Source organism: Vipera berus, assembly GCF_964194415.1.
Source record: "Vipera berus genome assembly, chromosome: 1".
NCBI lineage: Eukaryota > Metazoa > Chordata > Lepidosauria > Squamata > Viperidae > Vipera > Vipera berus.
The window spans coordinates 102,160,077-102,179,450 of NC_138202.1; the positions used below are offsets into that span (position 1 = coordinate 102,160,077).

Genomic DNA, 19,374 nt, shown 5'->3' on the forward strand with positions numbered 1-19,374 from the left:
GAATTCACTGGTTAATTGTTCTAACTGTCAGGAAGTTTCTCCTTAGTTCTAGGTTGCTTCTCTCCTTGATTAGTTTCCATCCGTTGCTTCTTGTCCTGCCTTCAGGCACTTTGGAGAATAGCTTGACTCCCTCTTCTTTGTGGCAGCCCCTGAGATATTGGAACACTGCTATCATGTCACCCCTCGCCCTTCTCTTCATTAAATTAGACATACCCAATTCCAGCAACCATTCCTTATATGCTTTAGCCTCCAGTCCCCTAATCATCTTTGTTGCTCTTCTCTGTACTCTTTCTAGAGTCTCAACATCTTTTTTACATCGTGGTGACCAAAACTGGATGCCGTATTCCAAGTGTGGCCTTACCAAGGCATTGTAAAGTGGTATTAATACTTCACGTGATCTTGATTCTATCCCTCTGTTAATGCAGCCTAGCCCTGTGTTGGCTTTTTTGGCAGCTGTAGCACATTGCTGGCTCCTATTTAAGTGATTGTCCACTAGGACTCCAAGATACCTCTCACAGTTACTACTATTGAGCAAGGTACCCCCTATACTATACCTGTACATTTGGTTTTTCTTGCCTAAATGTAGACCCTTACTTTTTTCAACTAGGCAATATCATCAGTGCTAATGAGTATGGAGGTTATTCCCTATTACCTATATACAGAGACTATGAAAGTCTACAAATATCAAGAGGTTTGAATTACTTTAAATCTCAAACCATTTCACACATTAGCATACATTTTAAAGGTAGATGTTTACCTTAATTTTCCAATGAAACTCTCTCCTCCTCGTGACAGGTCCGTTGGGTCAATGGAGATGAGGTAATTTGAGGTTTTGCTTTTTTTCCGTTTCCTTCCAGCTAATAAAAATACCTAAAATATATAATAAAAAAGTCAAATTCTAAGTAGAATTTGGTGGAACCATTGAAAAAAGAAATCATGAGGATTTTTTCTTGACAATATGAGTAATTAAAGAAAATGCGAATTAGCAAAAAAGGGTTGAAAAGATCAGTAGAGAATTTTACTCTCTTGGATCCATTGTGGATGGTTTAAATAATTAACCTAGAACATTTTGTTAAAGATTTACATTCTGCTTAAATAGTTTCCTTTTCATGAAAGGAAAACAGATCAGAATGCAGAATCCTGTTGTAAATAATTTGAACAATACAAACATGGAATTATTTAAGAAGAAAGTAGACTTCAAATGGAATATTTAAATCATTGTTTATTCTCATTTACTCTTTTTTTTTTCCAAGGAGCTTCAATTTATCAACCACTTGACATTATATATCTAGACAACATAAACGGAGTGAAATTTCACCAGGCAAGCAACAAGGGATAATTTTCAAACTTATCTTCCAAAGCATTTACAGCACAAATCTACATCCATATTTTCTTTTCATGGAATGTAAGATGACCCGCCCCACACTTGCCTACCAATTCATAGCTAATTATTTGTCAGAAGGGGGTGGGATTAGCTCCCAGTTGAGCAAATACAGTACTGTGGAATCAGCATTAATGAATCCAACTATCAACTGCAAAGCATGACACAATATTTGGATATTTTAAAAATCTTTTTCAGCTTTAAGCTGGACTCATCTGGATAGATTGCAATGTACCAATTCACAATGCAGTTTCAGCCTGTATATCAAAGCACACTAAAAGAAAAAAGAGGTGCTTAATGCAAGAGTGCATGCAGAAATGATGCTATTGCCTCTGAAAATAACTTGGTGTACTGTTTATTGCTCAGGGAGTTATCATAACATGAATTTTCCATGCAAATTGGTTAGATGACGCATTACCTGTTTCAGAGTATTTAGAAATAATGCTCAAATGGAAGTGGGTAAATACACTCTGTATTTTATCCATATTTGAGACAAAAAAAGACCATCTCTGTAATGGAAGCAATGATTCCCATTCAATCATAACATACCCCAAAACTAATCTATTGGCAGCCTTGCAAGGTAGTCCAGGCAAAAAGCCTATCCAGAAATACATACTCTCACTTTATTGTAAGGTTACATTAACAGAATCTTGCAGGTCTGAAAATGTACCTCTTCTTCCCCCCCCCCCCCGCCCCTACCTTTACAGCTGCCCCTTATCTGACAATTGTCTAGTCTGAGGCTTTTCCTCCTGTCTCCCAAACACATTCTCACAGACTATTACACCTATAGACCAATTCCATCTAACTCTAAAGGGCAAGAAAAAGGGAAGATGGTTAATCAAACCTCTGAACAAGAACATTTTCCCTCTCCTTGAAGTTAAATAGCAATGAGTAGATTACATTATGAAGCTGGATTTGCCTGTAGGGAAAGGAAACAATAGACTACAGATCCCTTCCATGTTGTGATGAAATTTGTCAGGAAATAGAAACTTTAACCACATAGACCTTTAGGAATATTAAATAAATAATAGTAAGTAAATACTGTGGCGTCAGGATTTTATTTTATTGTACTCAAGGCAATCACCTGATTTCCTTCCAAGTTTATCTCTTTTCTGAAGCCTAATTAGATGCTACCTATTACCCTCTGATCATTTTTCCTCTTTTGAAACTTACTTTTCTTTTAGCCAAATATCCATCTATGTTCATATCTTAGTTTGCATTTTCTAATAAACTCTATTCTTTAAAACAGATATTCGTGTTGTGATTTGCAGCTCTTCTAGCTAGAATGCAAAGTTCACATTCTTCTGTATAATGGCCTTTTAGATAGTTCTAAATTGTTAGTATCATTGTCTCTCCTTAGCCTTTACTTTTGCAAGTTAAACATCTCTGGCTCCTTTAAGCCCTTGGATTTTTGACCTTTTGTCATTCTAGCAGCATTTCTTTGAACTCATTCCATCTTAGAAATAGACACAATTTTTCGAATGCAATCTAAACAGCACAAAATCCAGTCAACACTACTACCTTCCATATTCTGGATGCAAATGATTCCACAAATGCTGTCCAAAATTGTACCGCTTTTCTTAGCAGCTGCTGACTCTGGTACAAATGATGCTATTTCCAGATCATTTTCACATGTCTGCCGCTAAGCCAGGCTCCCCAACCTTATATGTACACATTTTACTTTTTTACATTTTACATTTTACTTTTCCAACCCAGATGTGGATAGGCTTACATTTGTCATGGCTGAGCATTCTCCTGTTCAGGTTTCCTGAGGTCATTTCTTCCATTCCGTGTAGGTAATTAGGATATTTGTCTGTTAAAATTACAAGCATGGCATTTGCCTGGCAAATCCCTATCACTGCTCCCTCTTTACTCTCCACTGTCCAGCATCTGAAGTTAATGTGTTCCTCTCCTTGCTAAAGAGCCACAGAAAGCTCCCCTATTCCTCTTTGCTTTTCTGCTTGTCAGTTTCCAACTGTATCTCCTTTTTCTAAAGACTTTGTCGTAGGGTCTGGATAAATTAATGGAAGACAAGACTTTGATATATATATATATAAAACCTATCTCTTATGAAGTTCAGTGTTAGCTGCACATCAGGAGCAGCCTACCAACCAGCTGCAGGACAACAATTGCAGGGGAAAGGGTATGTGAGCACCCCAGGACCATCTGATTGGTTACTACAAGAAGCGAAATGCTGCACTAAGGTAGACTTTGCCCAAACCAGCAGGGAAGTTCTTATTGTGGAGACGGAGTCTTGTGTAAGTACAGTAATTGAACGGCTGATGTGTGATAAACAATTCAGTACTTACACTGTGATCAGGGGAGGTTGAGATTCCAGTTCTGCAGTAAAATCTTCTCATAAACAATTTTGACTTAGTTTAATGGGACTTACAACAACAACAAAAGATTGTAGCCTAAAGCATGTCCATACGGTTTTATTTTTTTCCTCAGATATTCTTCCTCCTTTTCAGAATGTGCTGCATTTTCATCTATATTTTCCCATCATTACAAATACATGTGATAGGGATACAACCACACACACACACACACATTTAAAAACACCTATAATTATGCAAGTTCTAGCTCTGTGTGTTTACTATTGTTACTTTTTTGGCAGCCAAGAAAATAGGCTTTATGACCTTTTTACCATCCTCCCTTTCGAGATGGAGGTAATAAGTAGGGTACATTCCACGGTCCATTCCCTTCTTGTCTCTTGTAATTCGGCATTTGACGGTAGCTCCTTGAGGAGCAGGTCTCACAGCAAACTCCTCCAAATCATCCACATCTATTATCGGGTTATTGGTTGAAGGGCTGGGCCCTGATGCTGTTTCCTAGAAGAGTAGGAAAAGTTGCATCACATTTTAAATATACAAACAGCCATTAATGTGGAGATAAATCTCAACAAAAATCTGGTACTGTAAAGGCAACATAAGAAACCCAGGGGATACATGCATTCTGGGCAGCTAACTTTCCACACCAAAGAACACATGGGAGAATGCAATGCAGTGGAACAAAACTGGGTGTGACCCGGAAAGATGTACCAAATGTCCCTTGAAGAAGCACCCTGTGTTGCTTTTCAGCCTATTCACTGTCTCTTATCTGGCCTCTCCAGGTATTGCAAACATCAGATGAGGTTATGCAGCGCATAAATGAAACACAGTAAAGCAGCATAATGTGACTGCTTCTCTTTGATCCTGAAATCAAGGGAGTGGCATTGTTTTGCAAACCACGTTTCCCAAAGTGCTTCACTCAAACCTTTGTTGGAGCAAAAAAACATCCTTTGGAAATGTACAAAGTCTTGTTGGAAGATTAATGAAAACCAGTTCAGAAGAATCTTAATAGGTTTTAGTTGGTCTTAGACCTGCAGCCTAGCATAGCACCACTTAGTACTGCTGATAGCAGCTTAATGGGGGTCAAAGCCTGAAGAAAAGCAATATTTGTCAAAAAAAATTAGTCAACAGTATAATAAAATCAGTCTAGCTTGATGATTTGAAAGTTAATGATATTGAAATTCTCCCTTAACTGTGATTAATGCCTGGTTACTTATATATAAGATAAAATATGGTATTTGGTAAAATATTTCATCACCAATTATATATATATATATATATATATATATATATATATATATATATATATATATATATATATATATATATATATATATATATGTATATGTATATGTATATGTATATGTATATGTATATGTATACGTATACGTATACGTATACGTATACGTATACGTATATGTAATGTATATGTATACACACACACACACACACACACACACACACACACACACAGTTGCAAGAAAAAGTATGTGAACCCTTTGGGATTACGTGGAGTTTTGCATGAATTGGCCATAAAATGCGCTCTAAACATCATGTAAGTCACAACAATAGAAAAACACAGTCTGCTTAAAATAATACTACACAAACATTAGCTGTTGTCATGTTTAATTGAACATAAGATGGAAACATTCACAGTGCAGGGTGGAAAAAGTATGTGAACCTTTGGACTTAATAACTGGTTGACCCTCCTTTGGCAGCAATAACCTCAACCAAACATTTCCTGTAGTTGCAGATCAGACCTGCACAACGATCTGGAGTAATTTTGGACCACTCCTCTTCACAAAACTGTTTCAGTGTAGCAATATTCTTAGGATGTCTGGTGTGAATCGCTCTCTTAAGGTCATGCCACAGCATTTCAATCAGGTTGAGGTCAGGACTCTGACTGGGCCACTCCAGAAGGCACATTCTGTTCTGTTGAAGCCATTGTTTTGCTGAATTACTTCTATGCTTTGGGTCATTGTCCTGTTGCATCACCCATCCACTGCAGAGCTTCAGTTGGCGGACAGATGGTCGTACCTTTTCCTGCAAAATGTCCTGACAAACTCTAGAATTCATTTTCCCATCAATGACAACAATCCGTCCAGGCCCTGAGGCAGCAAAGCAGCCCCAAACCATGATGCTCCCTCCGCCATGTTTTACAGTGGGGATGAGGTTTTGATGTTGGTGTGCTGTGCCTTTTTTTCTCCACACATAGTGTTGTGTGTTTTTCCCAAACAACTCAATTTTGGTTTCATCTGTCCACAGTATATTTTGCCAGTAGTGCTGTGGAACATCCAGGTGCTCTTTTGCAAACTTCAAACGTGCTGCAATATTTTTTTTGGACAGCAATGGCTTCCTCCGTGGTGTCCTCCCATGTACTCCATTCTTGTTTAATGTTTTCCTTATTGTAGATGTGTCAACAAAAATGTTAGCATGTGCCAGAGATTTCTGTAGGTATTTAGCTGACACTCTTCTTTACTTCATTAAGCATTATGCACTGTGCTCTTGCAGTCATTTTTACAGGACGACCACGCCTAGGGAGAGTAGCAACAGTGCTAAACTTTCTCCATTTGTAGACAGTCTGTCTTACCGTGGACACATGAACATCAAGGCTTTTAAAATAATTTTGTAACCCTTTCCAGCTTCATGCAAGTCAACAATTCTTGATCGTAGGTCTTCTGAGAGCTCTTTTCTGCGAGGCATGGTTCACATCAGACAGTGCTTCTTGAGACCAGGAAACCCAAAACAGGTGTGTGTTTTTAAAGGGCAGGATGGCTGTCAGCAACACATCCAATATCATCACACTGATTGGAGTCAAGGTTGGCTCACTCCTGGCTCCAATTAGCTCTTGGAGAAGTCATTAGGCTAGGGGTTCACATACTTTTTCCACCCTGCACTGTGAATGTTTAGCTTTCAATGCTAAAACTTTCTATTTTGTATGCTATATTTTTTTCCTAAAAATATCCTTCATTGGCAGTGCCAGTTTCACCAATCATCCCCCATTCACAGAATACTATCAGATTCTATTGTGAAGTTTTTATCCTTTTATAAACAGCTTTAATTCAGCTCTTTGTATGCCTGAAAGAATTAATGGAATAAATTGCAAAGAATGTGTGGAAGCAATTCCTTGTTCCATTTCTGCATCCCGTGGAATATCATGCTGCAGATGTGGTGTTACAGCTGCATCAAAAAAAGTGAAAAGAGTAAATGAAATAAGAAATGGTTCTATACTTTAGCAAAGAGCTCAGGACAGACATGAAATATTTTGAGTGGAAAAATTGTTATGAAGACTCCATACAGACAAGATAAGTCTAAGTTACTGTAAATGTCTAGTTTAGGTAACTCTCAGGTCTGTTTAAGTCCAGCGCATCAGATCACTCACCTTATTTGACTTCTTGCTTGTTGCAGAACCTGGTCGGGTATTACTATTTAATTGTGAGGAACTTGAGCTATCTTCATCTTCCTCATCCTCCTCTTCATCAAAATTCATGCTACTTGAAATGCCTAAGAAACAGTCATTATATTTATAGACCATATGGCTACCGCATAATCAAAACTGCTTGCTCTCAGAACATGCATTTTATGTACTATATCAGAGCTTCTCATCTCCATCAGTTTTGAAGTACCGTACTAGGAAAAATCCACACCTTGGACTGCAGAAGAGTGAAACTGCCTTTATGCCCTGCCTTTAAAGGGCAAAATCCTGCTTAAGCAAACTGGTTCAACTCAACATGTCAAATCTTACGCCAATGCATTTTGCATCTTAGTCTTACATATGGGCCTTTCATAATTTCTTTTTCAATTGTGTACCCACAAAGGCTGGCACTGTATGGCATAATTCTGTACTTGCCAATTCAGTGGCACTGGATTCAATTGTTCTTAAATTCCTAGAGTGCATAGGTGCAAAACTAAGGTATTTAGGCTTCTCTTAGTAGTGCAATGTAGCAGTTATCTATCAAAATGATGCTTTTAAGACCATGTAAGATCTACTAATGTCTGCTCATATTCAAATTCTTACAATAACCGTATTGACAGTACTTAAGAAGTGGAACTTTGGTAAAATGTAACAAAATGTTATTTGTTCTTTTAATTTGCTTCATTGAAAAAGAAATGAAGAGCAGAATATTTCCTAATAACTGATGCTACTAGTGATAATGTTGACAAGAATATTAAATGAAACATTTGGTGCCTTTCTGCCTAATCCGTATTTCCTGTCCACTTAATTTATCTACCAAATTACAGCAAGTTTCTAGAACAGTGACGGCGAACCTTTTAGAGACCGAGTGACCAAACTGCAACCCAAAACCCACTTATGTATTGTCAGGTGCCAGGTGGGCGTGGCCCATTGAGTGGGCGTGGCTCATTGAGTGGGCGTGGCTGCAGTGGTAACGGCAGACTGGGTGGGACGAAAAAGTTCAATCAATCAACTCCAACTTTGCAAGATCTTTTTTTCCCGTCAGAAGTTGAAGTTGATTGATTGAAACTTTTTTTTTCTTGCACACGGCAGTGGAGGCCTAAAGCGAAAAGGTTTTATAAAACCCAGCTGAAGTCCTAGGACTGGGGCGATGGTGCGTGTGCCCACAGAGAGGGCTCTGCGTGCCACCTGTGGCACATGTGCCATAGGTTCGCCAGCACGGTTCTAGAAGCTTCATGGGGAAATAACATGTTAAGCAGATAAATTCAATCCAGGACTAAACAATTGTAAAACACACAAAATATCTGCCAGATATTTTTCTAATTCCCTTCTGTTGCTTATTAGATGGCATGTGGAGAGGCCCTGACACTGGAGGAATCAGACATATTTCTAATATCAGTTGGAGGCTGCCAAGCTCGACTATCTACTGTATTTTATGAATTTTGCTTATTGCTAATAGCATATCCCAGGCTTCAAACTAAGTTTTCCTAATGGATACATTTGATCACCCTGGGATTACAATACAACCCATTAGCATTTTTTGTATGGAGAGACAGGTAAGCATATAATGAACCTTCACCTTTGTACACTGCATAATTTACTTGCCCTAGATAATGCCTACGCACAAACTATATGAACCCTCAATCTTTTTTGTTATCCGACAATGCCATAGGGATGCATACTGGCACAATTTTGCAAGTATTTGTGTGTGTGTGTGTGTGTGTGTGTGTGTGTATGATCATGATGATGATGATTGATGATGATATTAAAAAGTATATGTTTACTTTTGCTCTTCCCTCATCCTGCAGACACCATGATGTCAAAAATATTTGAAAATATCACTGAGTTCTTACCTTTCTTCTGCATTGTTACTCTAATGTCTTGTTTGCCTTGTTGTTGGCTGGTAGCTATCATCTCTCCATCATCCTCATCATGGCAAGATTCTCCAACAGTAAGAATTTGAACTTGGCTCCCTGCTACCTGTACTTCATCTTGAAAAGCAGCTGGACCATCAATACCTACCAACCAAGAATTGCAGCAATGTCATAAAATTAATATAATATAATGTAATATAATGTAATGTAATGTTATATATATATATAATGTATGTATGTATGTATGTATGTGGACGGGGTGGCTCAGTGAATTAGGACACTGAGCTTGTCGATCAGAAGGTCGGCAGTTTGGCGGGTTGAATCCCAAGTGCCGCGTAACAGAGTGAGCGCCTGTTACTCGTCCCAGCTTCTACCAACCTAGCAGTTCGAAAGCACGTAAAAATGCAAGTAGAAAAATAGGGACCACTACAGTGGGAAGGTAACAATGCTCTCTACATGGGGCTGCCCTTGAGGACCACCCGGAGGCTCAAACTGGTGCAGAATGCGGCCACGCAAGTTGTGATGGGGGTCTCCCGATACTCCCATGTAACACCTCTGCTCCGCGAGCTGCATTGGCTTCCGGTTGCCCTCCGGGTGAGATTCAAGGTGCTGGTGATGACCTATAAAGCCCTAAATGACATGGGTCCGGATTATTTACGGGAGCACCTTCTGCTGGCGTCAACTTCCCATCGTCCTGTGCACTCCCACAGAGAGGGCCTCCTCAGGGTGCCGTCGGCCAGGGAGTGCCGGCTGGCGGCCCCCAGGGGGAGAGCATTCTCTGTGGGTGCGCCCACCCTCTGGAATCAGCTTCCTGTTGAGCTCCGGATGGCTCCCAACCTTCGCTCTTTTTGCCGCGACCTGAAAACCTGGTTATTTGAGCTTGCCGGCCTGGACTGAGGGATTGGGATTTTAAACTTTAGAATTTGTCTTGTTGGGGCTAACTTAACTTAATTTATTTTTTAACTTTGTATACCATGTTTTAACTGCCCTGTACACTGCCCTGAGTCCTTTGGGAGAGGGGCGGTATATAAATCCAATAAAATAAATAAATAAATAAAATAAACAGCGTTCCGTGCGCCTTTGGCGTCTAGTCATGCTGGCCACATGACCACGGAGACCTCCTCAGACAAGCGCTGGCTCTTCGGCTTTGCAACAGAGATGAGCACCGGCCCCTAGAGTTGGAAACGACTAGCACGCATGTGCGGGGGAACCTCTACCTCTCTCTATATATAAAAGTCACATCTTTCTTCAGTTATATTTGAAAATGGCTTTTAAAGGAAATCTGAAGTCCACTTAGGCAATTTTGGTTATTAATCTGATTGAAAATATAAACAATAAAATAATTTATGTCCACATATATTTTTCTAATTTGGAAAGAGGGAAGTGTATTTTGAAATAATAAAATATTTTGAATTTTTTGTAAAGCAGTTTATGCACTTCTCATTCTATAAGGCTTTAAAAAATGAAGAAATTGCAAACAATTAGTCATTATTACAAAATGTTAATGTTTTAACAACTTTTCATGCAAAAAAATGGATAATATGATCTATTTCCCTCTTTGGCTACTATTTTTTGTTTCATCAACAAAACAGAAACAAAAAGTAGATTAGAGGGTTGGGAGTTTTTTTTAAAGCCTATGCATATAAAAGACATCATTTGCCTACTGGACAGACAGAAGCAAATGAGGTTCTTTTATAAGGTGGCAACTATCCAGATAACCACTAGTTATGAGTCCTTCGGGAGATAGGGCGGGATATAAGTCCCATTAATAAATGTCAACAAAGATCCAGCCCAATTCATTTAATTAATATTTACAAGTTTTAGAATTATTTGTTAGCTAAGATTTTTAGTCTACTTTTCCTTCAGAAATGGTGTATATAGCACTCTCTATTTTTTTCTCCTCATAACTGCTGTGTAAGCTAAACTGGACTAAAAGAGATTGTAAAATCATCTCAGAGCTTCCATCTGAAGGTGGATTTGAACCCGTGTCTCCAGGTCTTACTGTATTATCTTAACTTCAGTACAATTTGAAGAACAGGGACAGGGCTCCAAGTGATATGCAGAGCAGAACATACCAGCAACTCAATTTCATAAATGTTAAGACAGAAGGGGGGGAAAAAGACCGGAAAAAGCAGTAAAATAACTTAGTGGAGGTGCTATACTATTGTTAAAGGTAAAGGTTCCCCCGCACGTGCGTGCTAGTCGTTTCCAACTCTAGGGGCCAGTGCTCATCTCCGTTTCAAAGCTGAAGAGCCAGCGCTTGTCCGAGGACGTCTCTGTGGTCATGTGGCCGGCATGACTGGATGCCAAAGGCACACAGAATGCTGTTACCTTCCCACCGGAGTGGTCCCTATTTTTCTACTTGCATTTTTACGTGCTTTTGAACTGCTAGGTTGGCAGAAGCTGGGACGAGTAACAGGCGCTCACTCTGCTACGCGGCACTTGGGATTCGACCCGCCAAACTGCCGACCTTCTGATCGACAAGCTCAGCGTTCTAACCCAGAAATAAATAAATACTGTAAAGCTAATTTGCTACTAAAACTACATTATGAAATTCTACCGCACACACACTTGACTTTCTTTAGTTTAGGATCTGCTTCCAATTAAAACAACACTGAACTTGTGTTAAGCAGTTTTGGTTCATCCCTACTGCATACATAACTGCAGAATAAACAAACTAGTTTGAGCGGATGTAGAGCCGGCTGCGGCTTTTTTCCTTGGAATATTTAATATACTCAAAAGCCTAGTGTCTCCACCATGGTGACATCTGCACATTAGAATTCTAAAGCATGACTAATAAAACTCCATCCCTACTGAAAGCTGCCTCTGTAACTCTTGAAGGAAAGGCTGGATTGCTTTAAAATAAGAATGATCAGAAAAGAGGGTTTTTTTAAAAAAAAAAAAAAAGACGCCTCATCTCTTTTTTAAAATAAAATTTACTTTTGCGTACAGCTTACCAGAAAGTCACTTCATCAGCAAGACTTCGATCTCATTCATATCTCTTGATTTTTAAGTGACCCATATTTTAAAACTGTAGACAGCTAACAGGAACATAGTATTTTCAATGACATGATTTCTATGAGAACGTGATTTTAGAAAAAAAAATTCGCTATCATCTACTTAATTTCCATAGCATTCCGCCAAAATCAGCACCTCGTAATGGATGAATTTAATGTAACTTAACAAAACAGAGCAGAATAACAGAGTTGGAAGGGACCTTGGAGGTCTTCTAGTCCAACTCCCTGTTCAGGCAGGAAATTCTACACCATTCCAGGCAAGTGGCTGTGAAGTCTCTTCAAACCTCCAGTGATGCATCACCCTCAACATCTGGAGGCAAGTCATTCCACTGATTAATTGTTCTAACTTCTCCTTAGTTCTAGGTTGCTTCTCTCTTTGGTTAGTTTCCATCCGTTGCTTCTTGTCCTGCCTTCAGCTGCCTTGGAGATTAGCTTGACTCCCTCTTCTTTGTGGCAGCCCCTGAGATAACGGAACACTGCTATCATGTGCATTGTTTCTTTTTATGCAGTAGTTTAATGAAAAAGCACTGAGATGCAGGGAATTCTCAAATGTTAAGAGTTGGAGTCAAAACTGCATCCAGTATCTCGGAGTCCTAGTGGACAATCACTTAAATAGGAGCCAGCAATGTGCTACACCTGCCAAAAAAGCCAACACAGTGCTAGGCTGCATTAACAGAAGGATAGAATCAAGATCACGTGAAGTATTAATATCACTTTACAATGCCTTGGTAAGGCCACACTTGGAATACGGCATCCAGTTTGGTCACCACGATGTAAAAAAGATGTTGAGACTCTAGAAAGAGTACAGAGAAGAGCAACAAAGAGGATTAGGGGACTGGAGGTTAAAACATATAAGGAACGGTTGCTGGAATTGGGTATATCTAATTTAATGAAGAGAAGGGCGAGGGGTGACATGATAGCAATGTTCCAATATCTCAGGGGCTGCCACAAAGAAGAGGGAGTCAAGCTATTCTCCAAAGCATCTGAAGGCAGGACAAGAAGCAACGGATGGAAACTAATCAAGGAGAGAAGCAACCTAGAACTAAGGAGAAATTTCCTGACAGTTAGAACAATTAACCAGTGGAACAACCTGCCTCCAGAAGTGGTGAATGCTCCAAAACTGGAAGTTTTTAAGAAGAGACTGGATAGCCATTTGTCTGAAATGGTATAGGGTTTCCTGCCTGAGCAGGGGGTTGGACTAGATGACCTTCAAGATCCTTTCCAACTTTATTATTATCATTATTGTTGTTGTTGTTTTTGTTATAATAAATACCAAGGAACTACATTTGTTATACAATCTAATAAAATAGGTTTCTACAGTAGATAGGATTAGTCTGAGATTTAAAGTCAGTGCCTACAGATCTCCAATCTATTCCTTATACTCATGCCCACATTTTAAGGTTGATTTTGACTATTACTGTGTAGCATATACTGTTTGCAACTTTTCTCCTCAGCTTTTTAAAAGTAATACCCTCTATTTGGAAGAAAACCTCTATATACAACTATTGTAGGGCCTATCTAGCAAATAAGTATAAATTCTCTGCAGCAAGAAATTCTTTGCATGTGGATCAGGGGCACAAATATCCCCTCATGTGCACAAGACAGTGCTTTCTCTACAGACATTATGTCTTTACCTGCAGTTCCTGTTTTCTGAGGATTTGAAACATTTGCGACTTTAGACTACAATTGAGCCCAAAATTTATGTTGCTAAGCAAGACATTTGTTAAGTGAGTTTTGCCCCATTTTACAACACTGCTTGCCACAATTGTTAAGTGGATCACAGCAGTTGTTAAGTTTGTAACACGGTTAAGTGAATCTGGCTTCCCCATTGACTTTGCTTGGGAGGAGGTTGCAAAAGGTGATCACATAACCCCAGGACACTGCAACGGTCATAAATATGAACCAACTGAATTTTGATCATGCAATCAGATGTTGACCATGTGACCATGGGGATGCTGCAACAATCTTAAATGTGAAAAATGGTCATAAGTCACTTTTTCAGTGCCATTGTAACTCCAGTCACAAAATATTATATATTTATATTTATTAAATTTTTATACCGCCCTTCTCCCGAAGGACTCAGGGCGGTGTACAGGGCAATAAATATTAAAAAACAAAGTACAAAAGTTAAAAAACAATTAAATAATTATGCCCGATATATACAATAATAAAACCATGTTTAAAAACCCAACCCCAACCCCATCAAACCAGGCCGGATTGCTCAAATAACTAAGTTTTTAGATCCCGCCGGAAGGAGCGAAGGTCAGGGGCCATCCGGAGCTCAACCGGCAAGTGGTTCCACAGGTCTGGCGCGCCCACAGAGAATGCTCTCCCCCTGGGGGCCACCAGTCGACATTCTTTGATCGGAGGCACCCTGAGGAGGCCCTCTCTGTGGGAGCGCACTGGACGGAGGGAAGTTGACACACTATGAAACATTATAGGTCAAGGACTACCTGTATTTAACCCCATCACCACCAATGGTGGAATCTCAGGGGGAAAAAATCATTCCTTCAACCTACAGCTATCATATTCCACTGCCTGCACAGACCAAGTTCTCCAAGTTCAAATATAGGGTACAAATAGAAAACATATTATTTCTATGTGACTGCTGAAATTGCACCCATCCATACATTAAAAAAGGACTTTCCCCTTTTTCCTTTCTCTTTATAGTATACCCTTTCCTTTCCACTGAACCTGGATTGTTCTCCAAGCTCTGGCAGATTGGGAGGGGGTAGGGACCATCTATTCTACCCACAGGGTCTGTCTTACCAGCAAATACACTTCAGTGAGTACAATTCTTAATCTTATCATAGTTTAGAAACATAAATATTAGCTATTTTATCAATGGCTAGAAAAACGAATTAGAGAGAAAGGAATGCAATATGTAATTTTGAATATATATTAGTAAGAAGAATACTATGGATTGATTAATTAACACTGCCTATGATAATTAATCATATTTATTATTGTTATCAATTATTATATCTATTACTGTTGTCTACATATATGTACCCAGACAATATCCTGTTTGCCAAATATTTAAAATGTTACTGAGGGAAACCCCAGCCCTAACGCCAACCTTGACCCCAACCTTGACCCTAACCCTAACCCTGATCCCATTTTATCCCCAACCCTATAAAAACTAATAAAACTTTCAAAAAAGAGAGAAAAAGATGGCATACATATGTAACACTGCTTCCTCCTCCTATTTTCCCCAAAACATCAATCCTGTGGGTGGTGGGCTGAGAGCGACTGGTCCAAAGTCACCCAGGCAGCTTTCATGTCTAAGGTAGGCCTAGAACTCCCAGTCTTCTGACTTCTAGCCCAAAATATTAGGCACTATGACAACATGATGCTGTATATTGCTGTTATACATTATTATATATTGATACACTAGTACTATATATACATACATTTAAACTTATTATTAACAGCTTTTCATTTCAGGCTTTTTACCCAATTTTGCTTCATTTTTAAGCAGAATTCTGCCTTTTCTTAATGTAAACTGGGTATTAAAATTGGCTTTTGAATACACTATTTGAAAATTAAATATCCCATTAATTTCTAATGAGGATAGATATGTAGCTCGTTGTTTAAAAAAGAAAATCAACTGGTTTTAAATTTAATAGTCTATAGGCATTTTTGGCCAGATCTGTAACTACAGTTAAAGAAAAAGTCACATTGTAGAAGAACACCTGCAGTATTTGGCTGTGTCCCAATAAATTTATAAGAGGGTCTTTCATGATTGAGATTCAGAAAATCATTCAATGAACATTTTGTAGAATCTAATGAATATAGAATTAGAAAATGCACCAGCACTTTGGCTAAAATGAATAGCCTTTACAGAGTCAGAAATCAAATGAATGTTTGTAGACTTAGCCAAGTATTGTATAATGTTATTTCTCCACATAACCTAAAAATTAATCAGAACACTTTGAATAAGAAGGTATGTTACCTATATACCTATTTTAGGACACACCATTGGAGGTAGCATTTTGCAAATCTACATGAATCTTCAGAAGCAGGGTACATTCAAGTGACATTTGTAAGTTCAGCAACTTCTTGTCCAAAATAATAAACCAAAGGATGAACTGAGTTACCACAGATAACATAGCAGCAATGTGAGAATCTTGAGCTTGTTGATCAGAAGGTCGGCAGTTTGGCGGGTCGAATCCCGAGTGCCGTGTAGCAGAGTGAGCGCCTGTTACTCGTCCCAGCTTCTGCCAACCTAGCAGTTCGAAAGCATGTAAAAATGCAAGTAGAAAAATAGGGACCACTATGGTGGGAAGGTAACAGCGTTCCGTGCGCCTTTGGCGTCTAGTCATGCCGGCCACATGACCACGCAGAGGTCCTCGGACAAGCGCTGGCTCTTCGGCTTTGAAACGGAGATGAGCACCAGCCCCTAGAGTCGGAAACGACTAGCACGCGTGTGCGGGGGAACCTTTACCTTTACCTTTACCTTGCATTTGTACAACAGAATCAAGCTTCTTGAGATATTATGTTCCCATCCAAAGCTGTTCTCATCACTAAACAGAGGTCTTTATGACAGGGTGGAAGAAAAACATTCCGGTATGAAAGCATACTATTTTTTAAAACAATCATGTGTCATTTGCAAAGGGCTTTATGGAGCTTTGCATATGCAACAAGAGATACATGTATAAACCTAATACTGTACTGAACCTTGCTCTTTTCCCCCCTAGTTCAAGCAGGATTGATTCAAAATGAAACAAGAACCAAAATGCTGGTTAAAACAAAGCTGATAAATATTGAATTAGGAGAGAGGAGGATAGCAGTTATCTTGATGGCTGAAAAGTATTCAGTTTCTGTTTCTAAAAACAGTAAAAGTCTCCTGTGCACTCACTGTGGTGTAAAGGCTTTTTACCCACAAGCATTGTACATTGTGTGAATGCAGAGGACTTACCAGGAAGCACTTCAGGAGGGGAACATCTGTATAAACAGCTGTTGTGAAAATGTATGCAATTTAAAGGCTTTTATAAGAGAAACTGGACCAACTCACATACATAAGTGCAACTGCTTTGACCATCACCCTTTCCAGCACCACCCGGTACAACAGATTTTGAACATCCTTTTGTGAAAAGAAGAATGGGGCAAAAGTTGGGGTTGTGTTCAGCAAGCTCTACATGTGATTACCCATTTTAGGAAACTAGTATGAGCATCCTTTCATAAGTTCCTTTCTTCATTTAGATTTGGAGAGCTGGGGTTAAGCTAACTTTAGGAAGGCAGAGAATTTTATTGATGTGCATTATTGTGACCTTGTTATTATTATTATTAGAGCGTCATGCTTCATGTTCCCAAAATCTTGTAATTTGTTTGAAGACATGCAAAAGGTGATAAGACAAATCACATCATAGCTCAGATGACTTTAGGGGATAACATAAACTCCTTAAGGATGTGTTGCTTAAACAAATCAGTCGGTTAAGTACTGTCCCCTTTTTAAATGATATGTCTTATTGTTATTCAGTGATGACCAGCATGCAGCCTACCTTTTTGTTTCCCTTTTTTCTCCTTCCTGGTACTGCTTGTTTGACAGCCTCCTGTCGCTGCTTTGGGTTTTTTAGTTGACTTTGGGCCCTGTGGGTCTGCTGCCATCTTGACATCTTCCTGCTCAGTCTCTTGTACTGCTTGAGATATTTGGAGTGATCCAGCCAAAGAGACAGATTAAAAAGAGAAAGAGAGAGAGAAGGAAAAATTTAAGAAAGAAAGAAAAGAAAGAAGTGCTACCAGTGCGTGAAGCCCCTGAGAAGCAAGTTAAATATATTGTCAAATCATTTTCTCAAGGAATTCAACAGGAGAAAAATACAGAATAAACCAGAATAGGACAAAAAGATGAAGCCTTTTTAATGGAATCCTTTACGGTTGGTTCTTATTCTCTAGGCAAGGTGTGGACTTGATGTCCTTCTTAAGGCCCACCTGGAGTGGTCCTTGGTGCTCTCTCAGCTTGCTTGTTTTCTTACAGACATTACCAAAACTAGGTAACATTATCAGTGCTAGTCCACCTGTGCTGTTTGCTATCTTCTCCTTCGTGAAGGAAAGCATATTTTCTGGGATGATGGGAGAGCCAGAATTTCCCACCGTGTACTGCAAGGAATAATTCTGGCAATCAGAGGCTCTGCTCCACTGGAGAAAACATGAAAAACTGAAATGTAATGACTCTTACAGGATCCCAAAGGAACACCTAAGTCTCAGGCATACCCTTAGAAACTAAAAATGGTGTGTGGCTGAAAAACACTGCTTATTTTGAAATCTATATATAGAGAGATTTTTTTTCTTCATAAATGATCCTATGAGAGTCATTTAATGAACTAACAAATTCTTCCCATTTGCTGAGAATATCCACAACACAGTTCCAAAAATTGCCAATATGCCCATTGCTCCAAACGTTTTGGCAATGTTTTCTGTAAAATAAATGAAAATCACCCAGTTCCATAATATAGTCAGGGTTCCTCTTTTGAAACCGATACATATATGTTTCAAAAATCTATGACAAAAAAGAGAAAGAAATTATAAATTATATGATTATGTTGGGCATTATAAATCCCCAACAGCATATGCCAAATATGATAAAACAGGGAGAAATGCTAATCTACGCCTAAAAGTTTTGTGAAAAGTGTAATATGACTCCCTGATCCTAAAATATGTTACAACTCTAACGCATAATACCTAATAATAATGTTTATTTATTTCATATTGCAATCATATCAACCTCTCAGCAGATCACAACAAAACAATTTCAACAACATTATTATTGCTAAAATACCCACCTTAAAATTAAACTAAACCACTTACTAAAACTACATTGCAAAACAACAGTGTCAAGGATGACATTAACCAAAATACTCAACAGCCTTGTCATACTTCCTATATGCTCTACAAAATTTCAAACAACATTGGGAAAGCTAATATGGGGATAAATCTGATGTCCCAGGGGTGGCGACTACTCCAGAACACCAGTGTTCCCATTGGAAGGCTTGTTGACCAAGGAATCCTTGGATTCCTTTTCTAAATATTACTATTACAATTTTAGACTTTTCCAAAGATATGCAGTTTCATAGATATGTCTGTTCTTTCTCAAATGAATCTTATTTATAAAAAAGTGTCTTTTTAAATAGCTTCAGTTATTTTAAATCTGGCAAGGAGGAGCAGCCTAAACTGACTTAAAAAACAAAAAGATAACTAGCACTGAAGTCCATTTTAATGGTGGAATAAACTTTATTTTTTTAAGGAATACTGAAAAACAGTATTATAATAATACTGAAATACAGTATTTCATAATATTCAGTAATACTATTCTATTTCTTTGTGAATAAAGCCCACTGAACTTCATATGATTTAAAAG

The 19,374-nt window shown here is 38.7% G+C and overlaps 1 protein-coding gene across 1 annotated transcript in view; it reads right to left on the minus strand.

The window, feature by feature from the left end:
• Positions 1 to 19,374, minus strand: part of TUB (TUB bipartite transcription factor) — a gene marked incomplete at both ends in the record, with an annotated part of 67,691 nt that overhangs the window by 11,718 nt on the left and 36,599 nt on the right. Inside the window, 5 exons of the mRNA XM_081313809.1 lie at positions 758 to 870; positions 4,021 to 4,212; positions 7,094 to 7,215; positions 8,980 to 9,144; positions 17,522 to 17,659. Of these exons, the coding sequence (XP_081169935.1) occupies positions 758 to 870; positions 4,021 to 4,212; positions 7,094 to 7,215; positions 8,980 to 9,144; positions 17,522 to 17,659 (730 nt within the window). The remainder of the gene's footprint in view (positions 1 to 757; positions 871 to 4,020; positions 4,213 to 7,093; positions 7,216 to 8,979; positions 9,145 to 17,521; positions 17,660 to 19,374) is intronic.